Source organism: Zeus faber, assembly GCF_960531495.2.
Source record: "Zeus faber genome assembly, chromosome: 1".
Taxonomy (NCBI): domain Eukaryota; kingdom Metazoa; phylum Chordata; class Actinopteri; order Zeiformes; family Zeidae; genus Zeus; species Zeus faber.
In genome coordinates, this window is record NC_137193.1 from 54,312,979 (window position 1) to 54,325,204 (window position 12,226).

The window sequence follows — 12,226 nt, forward strand, 5'->3', positions numbered from 1 at the left end:
CAATAGCATCAACACAACAGGAGTCAAAAGATAAAAACAGACAGCTGCCCTTAAAGAAACTTCCGAGGTGTCTCTTGGCTTCCTTGCTGAGAGCAAGAAGTAAACCACAAGAGAATATAGTGTTTCACTTGCCTGGGAGAATCATCCCAGACATACGGTGTTACGTCAAAGAAAGAGGCATTTACCCCATTGCTGTAGATGAGGTGAAAATGTCCAAGGAAAATCATATTTAAAATGTATTAAAATAAATAAATAAATAAAAAATAACCTCCCCCCTCACCCCCTCATTTTTAGAAGAAAAAAAAATGTCAATCTTTGATTTGGCCGATCACTTGCAGTACCCTGGTGCACCACTAGGTCTAGGAACCAAAGGTTGAAAATCGCTGCTCTCACTAAAACCTGCTGTTTTTTTGTTTTTTTTAATCAACCGGAACAGCAAAGCTCTTTGAGAATATTTAACAGACTCCACACTGCTCTGTAGGCTGTCGCAAAATGTATCTGGAGAACAAGAACAACCTGGAGATGGAGCTGTCCCAGGCCGCCGCCCAGGGACACCAGGGCAGGAACGGCCTGAGGACGTCGGAGGCCGTAGCCGGGAACTTCGGGGAGCTGCGGCTTCTGCAGGACTTCTCGGAGAGGAGAGAGGCCCAGAAGCTGCTGCAGTCTGCGGTGCTGCCGGCAGGACAGGCCATCCACGTGGAGGGTTTTGTGCCCGTTCGCCAGGATGATGGGTACGCAAGCCTTTCCATCCAAGTCATGGAGCCATATGCTGCTCTGTTCACTGGGAACATAGTTAAACAACAGTTTATTGAGAAGGGAGTCCATGAACTACAAAACAAACAATAAACTCATCTTGTGGTTTTATGACGAATTTGATAATTTTTTAAATGCTAGTGCTGTGCCGTTCAAAACATGCCTGTTTGCTCATCCAAGCAACTCCACACTCTGACTTTAAGTTTAACAAATTAGACTGTGCACGTCCTTGGGTCCCCAGCGATACCCCCGCCAAGTGTGAAGTAGATGGAATGAACGGTTGTCGAGATAATGGAAGGACAGACAGACAGAGATTGGACAGACAGACAGAAAGCAGAGATTCCTTCCTTCATCGTTGGATATTGTACAACCCCTTTTTATATCCAGTGATGGAAGAAGTACTTTTAAGGAACAACTATAACATCAAACAAATACCATAGATAAATGACTACGCTTATAAAATTATTATAAACAAATTGAAAATCAAGCACTATAAGTCAAAATTAAGTCATACCGAGGTATAAATGATGATAGATTCTTGAAAAATGTACTTAAGTACAGTAACAAATATACGTTTTGTGACTTTCCCCCACTGCCTATACAAGAGGTACGAAGGGCTTTACAGGAAGGAAATACTGATTGACAGATGTGATTTGGTACTTCAGAAAATGACAAACCATATAAGCAGTACTTATGTTGCTGTACTGCTTAATCAGTTTTTTATTACGTCAGATTTTCTCTTTATTGCATTTTGCCCCAATAACACATACTGTACATGCCATGACACACCATAACTCCTTATAGATGTCAACCAGACAAACAGATCCAGATTGAAATGTGCGAGAGCGTGAGTCTTTACACTTCCGAGGGGAAGATAATCTCAGGCCAGCGACTGTGACGTTATCAGGATTAAAGGCCGGAATTGTATTCTTTTTCTTTGGTCCGGACAACGTCAATCTACAGTGGGTTCTTTGGTGTCTCCCTGTGTAGCGTGGGGTTGACGTCTAGCACAAAGGATCGCCACAATAAGCTGTAAACGGCATTTCACCGTTTCACTGACACCTTACATGTAGATCTGTTCTGGAAGGCTGTCTTTCTGCACAGTCCGCTCTATTTTTTAGGCGTCAGATGCCTTTGGTCCGTTCTTTCGCAAATGGCACCGCCAAGTTGACCGCATCTAGGCAGCGGTGTCGGAGTCACAGCACGGAACAGAAGTATATGTGCGGCCTTGGACCTGATGTAAATCTCTTTATAGTTGTGTAACAGCATTGGAGAGGATTAATGCAGCCACTACCTCCCATGTAATCTACTCCTCTGTTCAGCACGCTGGCCATATCCTGTGATCCACTGAAATCCTGGACAGACATCTAGGTCCCAACCAGGTTTTCAGCTTCCTGTTACATTTCTCGGCTTTCAGGATAAGAGGCTAATTGAACATGCGCGACGGAACCGTGCGACCGTGCGGATACGCTGAGTAATACAACAATAATACCAACACCGACGTAAATCATCTGGTCTGTTGTGGAGGCGCCCTCGCTATGTAAAAGCTTCTTTATGCTCCGACCGCCGGAGGGTGAAAGCCTTTCAAGATTATGGGATTAGCAGCGGGAAGACTCTTTAATTGGCCATTTCTTCTATCTAACATCAATTTGGCTCGGTGGCTTGGGGTTTGAGTTGTATAACTGCGCCTCTGCCACGTCCGCTAAAGGAATCCTCTTTAAGATGAAATAATAAATGCTCTAGTAGTCAATTAGTTGTTTTTCGGTTTAAATGTGATGGTTGCAGAAGTGTATGTGTGTGTGTGTGTGTGTGTGTGTGTATGTGTGTGTGTGTGTGTGCGTGTGCGTGTGCGTGTGCGTGTGCGTGTGTGTGTGTGTGTGTGTGTGTGTGTGTGTGTAGGGACAGAATGGGAATGTGGGTCTTATAAGCATTCAAGTGAGAAATTACTCATTATTACTCAAGTGGCAAAAGACTTTAACAACGCTAATCCTGCTCAAAAGCCAGCATCCTATACATCCTGTGTGTTTGTGTGTTTGTGAATTTGAGTCCAAGGGAGAAAGATAGAAAGGACACACACACACATGCACACACACACACACACGCACACACACACACACACACAAAGGGAGATAAAGAGGAGAGGAGCTGGATGTGAGCCCCAGGTGCGAGGCCCCTGCTGGAGCCCTCTAGGACACCGTGCATCCGGGTGATGAAAAAATAGACTTTAACAATCAGTTTGGGGGTTGACCTGTCACCAGTTGCTCAGCTGCCTTCCCTCTGTCCTCCCACGGTTGAGAATATGTCCCCCCTCCCCACATGACTGACAGCCGTGTACGGGCAGCCCGAGAGACTTTCCACGCAGGTCAAAGTGCATTCCCGAGATGTTGTTTTCCAGCCTTGCTTTCGGGAGGAATTTGAAGTTCCACTAAGTTTTTTGACTTTGTTTTCTGCTTCTTCTTCTTCCCTCTCCCTCTTTGTTCTTCAGACACAATTTCAGCGTCGTAAACATTCTCAAAGGGAAAACCAGCCAGGGCAACATGACAGAGAGGTCACCTCTGCTCAGATTCTCTCAAGATGACAGGTGAGTCATTACTCGCAGCTGCAGCGTTGTCCTCATTTAAAAAAAGGAAGAGATGCTCTCGCATCCTGTCTAGTGAGACAATGCAGGTACAGGGGTCTGGATTTCCAAGTGGACTATTCAAAATCTTCCAAATTCAAGCTCTAGTGTCACTTTTTCAGATAAAAGGAGGATTACACATTTTGCCTCTTATCACCGCCATGTCAAATGAAATGGAATTAAACCATGTCAAAGTGAGTTGAGATGACTCCGGGCACAACATGATCATGTTTAAACCCCCCTCACAATCATTCAACTCACAGCGGTCTGCAACTTATGAAATTCAGATTATGGGATGATCCCCTTTTTCAGAATGTTTTTTTTTTTCCTCCTCCAAACGGCAACATTAAGAACATTTCATCATTTGAGACCTCATATTCACAGCAGGTGGCCTTTGACCAGCGTTGGAACAAAACAAATGCACTGCCTTGCTGAAATTGCGCGCTGAGGTTTTCCTTTCCGCAGTATAACTTACATGACCCTGCACGATCCCAACTTCACGGGCGGGGAGGAGCCGTGGGACGGCAGCGCCATGGAGCTGGAGAAGAGGTATCGCCTGGGCAGTGAGGTCACCAGCCTCTCCCTGTCCCGCTCCAGCTCCGACGAGAAGAACGACCCCTTGGACAACTTCAACCGAAACTTCAAACTCACCAGTAACATGAGGTGAGCCGCCTCGAGCCTATGCTCCCTCTTTCCAAAACCTTCGGAAATGTTTAAAAGTTCCTATTGATCACCAAGTCAAACGTGAGCACTCTTTTTGTCTTTCAGGTGCTGCTTCCGGATTTCTAAGATCGCCAGTATATTCACTGTTGTTGTTCTCTGCAGTGTGAGTGTTCAAAGGAATATGTTTTTTTTTAGAAGGTTCATGGCATGTCATCAGTATCAGATTCAAAATCAGATAGGTTTATTCTGCCACATGTACTAGGAATTTGTCATGGTGAGGATCAGTGTGTTACTACAGGAAAATAAAGCTTAACAGTGTGAAAAAAATACATATACTAATAATAACAATAATGAAAAAAAATAGTGATGTAAAAAATATATCACCCAGATTTTTTATTAATTCTTCTTTTCTTATTAATTCATATGGTTTGCCACCAAACAACTACTGCATCCATGGCTCAGAATGTAGCTCGGAGGTTCCTCGGCTGTAGCCATCGAGGAACTGGAGATCTTGTGACGTTTACTTTTCATCATCAGCGGGGACTGCAGAAAATATCAGATATCGTCGTGAGAAAGTGATTTCCTATTCTCATTTTTAACGTCTTTTCAGTTATTCTTCAGTATGTATCCGGACCGAGACAACCCCTGGAGGATGCTGGCCGTCTCGTCCACAGAGAGCGTCTGTATCCTTTACTGCCCCGAGCTCTATCGATTTTTGGCATTACAGTCGATTTAACATTTTGTCTCACTACCTTTTCATGTTCATGACCATCTTTTTACGTCTTGCCGTTCTTTGATGACATATGCCACTGAAAGGGTTGAGGAGACTGTCGTTGATACAGACAGACAGATAGACGGATAGAGGGATAGACAGGTAGACAGTGAGACGGATAGATAGATAGATAGATAGATAGATAGATAGATAGATAGATAAATAGATAGATAGATAGATAGATAGATAGATAGATAGATAGATAGATAGATAGATAGATAGATAGATAGATAGATAGATAAAAAGATAGATAGATATAACTTTTCTCAGAAAGAGGAGATCAGACCATTCATTCTTAACAGTGCGTGTCACCCAGCAATGAACTTGACGGACTTCCGCGACAATGCTCTGCTGAAGCTGCAGGTGGGTGGGCCGTTCACAGGAGGGATGATCGACATGACGGATCAAGAGTTCATCCTGATCCAGGTCGAGCAAACCGAGGAGGTGGGACCACGACGGAGGAGGGTTCAGCAGGTGAGAGTCTCCAAATGATGTCTATTTTATGTATAATTTGAGATCGCCATTAAAATGAACCCTGCAACCCACTGTCCTCGAACAGGTGATTTACAACTGGACCATCCCTCTACATAGTCAACGCAGTGACCAGATCCTGACAACAAAAACGTTTGAAATGCTCGGAAGGTACTGTAAGAACTGGACAATAATAATCATAATAAAAATAATAATAATAATTATGCATATATATACTTTAAGACGTCTTTACAATACAACCGTGCGGTGTCTCAAACAGCGGCCCCGTGGTCATCACGGTCCAGGCCTTCCTGCAGAACAACGATGTAGTGCCGCTCTCCATGACCCACCAGTCGCTCTACGTCAACGTGGAGACGCAGGTGGCCATCGCCGGGGTCATCCTGGCCGGGGTCTACGTGCTCATCATCTTCGAGGTACAAAATAGGGTCCATGCCCTTGCCGTCTGTCTGGCTGTTTGTTCCCCGGCACAGACGAGGAAGAAGCAGTGCTTACTCTCGCGTCGGTGAACCAAATCAATCACAATAGTTCTATGTAAATATAGATATATTAGTATATATATATAGTAAATATATTAATCATATGTATTTGAACACCATACACCATATACAAATGAGATGGTGTCAGACGATTTTGAGTGCTGGGTTGTAATTAGGCCTAATTCCTCTGGGCCTGATAACTGTACTGGCAGCTCCATGATGGGATGTTCAACCCAGGCCATCACAGAAGACAGCATAGTGAGGCTCCTCGCAGCTCCATGGCTAATCAAATATGGCGAGAAAAAAAAAGTCAAGGCAAATAATGTCAGAGGTGTCAGACTTCTGTTCCGTTGGGTCTCCATTTGCTAAAGCATTTTGCCTGTCTGTTAACAAGTGAGTGAGCACGTACACACACACACACACACACACACACACACACACACACACACACACACACACACACACACACGCACACACACACACACACACACACACACACACACACACACACACACACACACACACACACAACACACACTTACTTCCTCACTCTGAGTCCTACTCTTCTCCTGAATGTGCACAGGAGAATATGACAAACATAAGTGGCCTGGCTGACAGATCAGTAATAGCGGGACCATTTTTTATATATTTATTTCTCCTGCACTTATTTGTTGTGCTGTAATAATACGAAGTCTATCAAGGAATTTGAAAAGTCTGAATGACTATCACAGGAAATTACTTTTCTTTAATTTACTTTTTTTTTTACTTCACAAAGCCACAGGAAGGAGAAAAAGAAAGAGAAAGAGGGAGCTTTTGTTCTCGGCAGCCAATTACGTAGAGAGATTGGATATGGCACAAAGTGGCCCCACTGTCTCAAGCCTCAGGAGTTAGAATTCCTTCTGAGTGACGCAGCTCACACAACAGGGTCAATATGCACGGCAGCACCTACAGTAGTGGCGCTGGGTTCAGAATTGCCAAGGGAAATGCATATGAACTGCAATTAGTAAGAGATAAAGATATATATTTATATATATATATATATATATATATATATATAATTATTATTATTTTTATTTTATTTTTTTTCCTTGCTTTATTTACAATACTGTATATTTTATTAAAGGGTTAGGGGCCAAATTAAAAAAAAGGATACATAAATAAAACAGCTGGACCAGAAAATAATAAAAATCAGTCTGTACTATTGTAGCAACACTGGCATTTTAGCCGTGACGAGGGCCCTAGATCCGTCACATCTTCAAGCGAGTTACCACTCCCTTAGCAACACAATATCCATAGGTGGCCTACTTTCCTTGAATATATAGCTATTTAGCAAAATGGCAAAGAAGCAGAGTGGGTTTAACCGCCTTAGACAGCCAAGCTTATCAGCCGTTTAATGATGGCTCCTTCATACATGAAGTACGGTGGGAGATCGAGGGGGATCACAGTTGCATTGTGGAGTTGTCTGCAATATATATTTAAGACCCTTTTAGATACTTCACAGAGAACATCAAATCAAAAAGCACCCAAACACAAACACCACCCTGTGTTCAACAGTCACTCAATCAAACCTGGTTCTCTGAGAGCGATGACAATATTTAGTTGATGTCACCGCATGGCTTCAGTTATTCCCATCACCCGTTGGCTGCAACATCTTTGCAAACTCTAAAGGTGGATAGGAATTCCATGACTGAACATTGCTCTTGTGTGCATGCATTTTTAATTTAAATATTTGGACAAAAGAATGCACTAATTTCATCTTGGACAGGGAGGCATCCTGTTTCCATTCCGGCTCCACCTGCAGAGGCATGACTGAGGCAGCCCTAAAGACCCCCAAATGAGTATTTAGGCTCGAGCATTGTGACCATCCAGAAAAATAAGGATGGCGAAGCGGAGGTGGAGGTTTTCAGATGGACTGACTCGCACAGCCCTGCGAGCAAGGGCGGATTATTAGCCTCGGAGGAAACTTTAAATAGAGAAATTGGTTTATGGCGCTGATTCACTGATAGCAGGACGACCTACCGCGCCTACTGCCAAGCACAAAAAGTAAAGAGGGAGAAACAGATGGATCTCCTCATCTCAAATTGCCATTGCATTTAATGACCTTTATTTCTGACCCAGTAATCCTCATGTATTTTTTTTGTTCTTACATTCCTAACGAGAGCTCCATCTTTTAACTTGCAGATTGTTCACCGCACCCTGGCGGCTCTACTGGGATCCTTCGCTGCCTTGTCGGCTCTGGCTATTATTGGCGATGTAAGAAATGCACCGTGACACTGTGGTGAACAGCAAACTACAGACGTCTCATGTAAAATACCAGACCCTGGTAACGCTTTGCTTAGAATTAGAATTCCTGTTTATTCATAATGCCACTCCTTTCACATTTTGAGCAAAGTAGAAACCCAGAGACCTGTTAGCCGGCTATTATGAATATATACTGTATATTTATATTTCATTTTTCTTTCGTTTCGCTTTAAAATGCCTTTGATATTTGAATAGTACTATTTGCGCACAAAGGGTTAAATCGATTTTACAAACACACCCCGAGTTCTGTTTTTGCACCTGTGACAGATAAGTTCCATAAGAAGAGGACTGCTTCATTGAGAATGCCGATAGCCTAACACAATAAAGTTATTTGCCGAAGAAAATTTCAACAGAAAAAGTAATTCGTTCCTAAAATTTGGAGACTGATAAAGGAGAGAATGATCCAATTCAGTGATCCAGTGATCTGCCTTTCCCACAGCGACCCAGTCTGGTGACCGTAGTGGAATGGATCGACTATGAAACACTTGCCCTTCTGTTTGGCATGGTAAATATTATATTAACATTAAACACATTACACATCAACGCCGTGGGAACACATACAGGGGGGAAATCCCTCAGGTTGAAGTGATACAGACTTGCTTTAGATCACATGATGATGGATTTTTTTTTTCTTTCTGAGCTCTGACTACACCTGGCACTTTTCATGACCCCTCTTCACTACTAACACTGGATTCTGTTTCCAAGGAGGTGGGCGCGAGTGAACTTCATCAGTTCAAGGCCCGTCTCCATGGAAACAGGAAACGGCACCCAAATCGAATCTAGCGAGGTCTAAAACAGAAGAGTATGTCTGCAAAGTTATTATCCAAGGAAAGCCGTTGTGCACGCCCACAGTGAAACCCATAACAAAGCACACGTTACTTCCCATTCATATTATGCACCAATGTAACTACTGTATGTAATGTACAGGATGTGTATATAACTCTTTATGCCAAAAGCTCTTTCCCTGTGTCAGCCTCTCTATACAGCAGAGAGGAAAGTAATATTTCATTGATAAATTCCACACACATTCATTCAGGTTCACAAAGGTTCATTTTCTCTTTTTCTGGTTCAGTTTGGATTTAAATAAATGTATTTAGAATTAGTCACAACGGACAATGTGGGCATAGTACAATCTTAGTCAAGTGAAGAGCATAACTCTTTAAACTCCTGGTCTGCTGAGGCTTTTTCTGTGTATCACAAGTGTCTACACATAATAGCAACACGTTATTTCATATTTAATAGTGTTTGATGTGATCCTTTCTTTCATACAGATGATATTGGTCGCCATTTTCTCAGAAACAGGGTTCTTCGACTACTGCGCTGTAAAGGTAACTGTCTAATGATTTTGGACCATTTGATTGAGTGACATCCCATTTTGGTACATAATTACTTACGAATGAAAGTGCCGTGACAAAAGCCTAGCCTGATATTTTATTTGATCAATCCTAAAATACTATAATAATTGCTATAATAAAGCAAATTTGAGTTCTGAAACTTAGCAAATACATACGACTGAACGCGTGAGCGCTTTAAAGCTCCGTGCAAAGTCGAACTTTCCCACCGTGAGAAAAGAGACTCTGAGACAAAATTCAATAGATGCTGAAGGACGTCCGATGCCCTTTGTCCTCAGGTACAGTAGCACTCAGAGCCGGGGTTACGGGGATCATGTAGGCTCATGAATTTTAAGAATGTGTCGGACAAGGGCATGCACTCCAAATTAAAATACCATCTCACAGACAGCTTAGCGGCCCTGACACACTGCGCTATTACACCAAAAAAAAAGGCCGCCCTGAGCCGCTGCTCTGGATTTAATGCTGCTTCCAGTGCTGCTGGATCTAATGCTGCTGGAAAGTGGCCTGTGTGTATGCGTGGAGTGGAGTGTAGTGGTTTTGTCAATTGCTCGTGTCAGTCGGCTCTACCTTTTGCCCTTGAAGCAACAGGATACGGGTGCTTGGAAGTGCGACTCTGGATATGTTTCAACTTTATTAATGTATCATGCTGACTGCCGTGCCAAGTATCAGTCAATGGTTTGGCAGTCTGCACATTTGCCCTTTTTGAAGATGTTGCAGTGAAGTCATTCTGACATTTAAGGATAAAGCAATTTATAGTGGAAAAATAACCATATTTTTTGCATTGCATTACATGTTGGGTGTTTCTTGACATGCTATACTTATTATATTTATGCGTATTGTCGGAATGCTCGATTTTGGTTGGTCAACAGCAGGTCTTAAAGTAGGCATACTAGTTTTAAAATAACTTCAAATCTGTATTCCGTCTCAGTGTTTTATTTTATTTAGTAAGTAAAGGACGGTCATTATTGCGTAATAACCCCTTCAGAGTGAAGGGGTTATTTTTCAGGGGTCAAAGTCCTGACCACCCTGTTGGGGGATACTTTTTGTGCTCTTGTTTTCTGTATTGATCAAAATTCATTTGTGGACACATCCTGGTGTTTTCATAGCACACAAATATCTCAGTCCTCAGTCTTATTCTAATACCCACTCCACCGACCAGGAAGAATTTCAAAAATGAACAGAGATATTAGGACTTCAAACCACCATGGGGTATTCCTCCTGACAGGCTTACCAGTTGTCCAGAGGGAGGGTTTGGCCCATGATCATCATCCTGTGCCTCATCGCCGCCATTCTCTCCGCTTTCCTCGACAACGTGACCACCATGATGCTCTTCACCCCTGTCACCATCAGGTATTGTAAACAGGAAGCATTCATTGAAAAACTTTATGAAATCATTCAACTTGAATATTGCTTTAGTAAAATTGCAATAAAACATGTCATCTGTATAGTTAACTCAAAAACAGCAGGGAATCATCTTTTTTTTTAATTATTATTATTTTACAATACCACAGTGTTGTGTTGTTGTAGTGCACTGGTGTTCGTACTATCACCGTCCACCACGAGGGGGCGTAAAATCCCCAAACAGTAGGGACCCTTCATAGACCAAGACGTTCTATTCTTCGAAAGAGCTCAAACATTTTAAATACAAATCAAATTCAGAGAGAAATTTGACAAACTTGTACTACCACCCCATTAGCACTGTCACTCATGCAATGGACGGATGGTTGTCGATGTATGCCAAAGGTTTAAGACTTCTAGGAAATCTTGGTTTTACGCAACAGAAAACAATAAGAGAAATTAAAAAAACAAGACAGAAAATAACATGGCTGCTGCATCACATGAGGCCACATCCGTGCAAAACAGTGCGGGAGGCACGGTCCAGCTGCAGTGGATATGAACCAATGCTATAGTCCAATTATGTTTCCATGTTTATTGCTCTCCCTTGTTGCTATGCAATCGGGGCTGAAGGGGCTTTTATTCTGTGCCTTTTTAATTTTGCAGGTTGTGCGAGGTGCTTAATCTGGACCCGAGACATGTTCTGATTGCAGAAGTAATCTTCACCAACATTGGAGGGGCTGCGACAGCTGTCGGAGATCCACCCAATGTGATTATCGTCTCAAATCAGGGTCTGCGGAAGGAAGTAAGTACTTCTACAGCTCTTCACCTAAACTTGTCATGATATAGCACCAACGATGGTTCATTTTGACAGCTATTAAATGAAAAATAATGTAGTATATGTATGTAGTATATATGTAGTATATTCCTTAGATACACATATACATAGTATATAGGAATCAACCATTTTGTTGAATTTATTGCACAAGATACTTTCATTGACAGTATTGTTGTTGCATTCCCAAAATGTTAAACTAAAGCTCATATAATAATCTCTGTCTATCTTTAAAAAAAAAAGTCACTTTTAACCAATATATAAAATTACATCATTTATTTACTCTCACTGTAAAAACATTTCTTTATGTTTTTGGCTCACTGATTCTGAAGACATTAACCACTTAGGTTTATTATTATTATTATTATTATTATTATTATTATTATTATTATTATTGCAAGCAGATAAACCGTTGGGACTGAAAAAGACAAGACACAATAAGAGTACAACACAGGTCTTTTTGACAGGAGGCAGCAGGTGATGTTATGGAGTAATCCGATGGCTTCAAATTTTGTCCCCCGGGTTGCATGAGGATAAAAATATTGATTCCCAATCCACCATGGTTAGTGACTGCGCTTCTGTACACAGAATGCTAGGAGTCACTAAATGATATTCCATATACAATACCCA

At 42.1% G+C, this 12,226-nt stretch overlaps 1 protein-coding gene across 1 annotated transcript in view; it reads left to right on the plus strand.

Moving 5' to 3' along the window:
- Positions 1 to 492: 492 nt before the first annotated feature.
- Positions 493 to 12,226, plus strand: part of oca2 (oculocutaneous albinism II) — a gene marked incomplete at both ends in the record, with an annotated part of 37,996 nt that continues 26,262 nt past the window's right edge. Inside the window, 13 exons of the mRNA XM_079999064.1 lie at positions 493 to 731; positions 3,239 to 3,334; positions 3,836 to 4,033; positions 4,139 to 4,196; positions 4,644 to 4,716; positions 5,122 to 5,279; positions 5,365 to 5,447; positions 5,557 to 5,710; positions 7,955 to 8,026; positions 8,514 to 8,579; positions 9,346 to 9,402; positions 10,652 to 10,776; positions 11,428 to 11,566. Of these exons, the coding sequence (XP_079855190.1) occupies positions 493 to 731; positions 3,239 to 3,334; positions 3,836 to 4,033; positions 4,139 to 4,196; positions 4,644 to 4,716; positions 5,122 to 5,279; positions 5,365 to 5,447; positions 5,557 to 5,710; positions 7,955 to 8,026; positions 8,514 to 8,579; positions 9,346 to 9,402; positions 10,652 to 10,776; positions 11,428 to 11,566 (1,518 nt within the window). The remainder of the gene's footprint in view (positions 732 to 3,238; positions 3,335 to 3,835; positions 4,034 to 4,138; positions 4,197 to 4,643; positions 4,717 to 5,121; positions 5,280 to 5,364; positions 5,448 to 5,556; positions 5,711 to 7,954; positions 8,027 to 8,513; positions 8,580 to 9,345; positions 9,403 to 10,651; positions 10,777 to 11,427; positions 11,567 to 12,226) is intronic.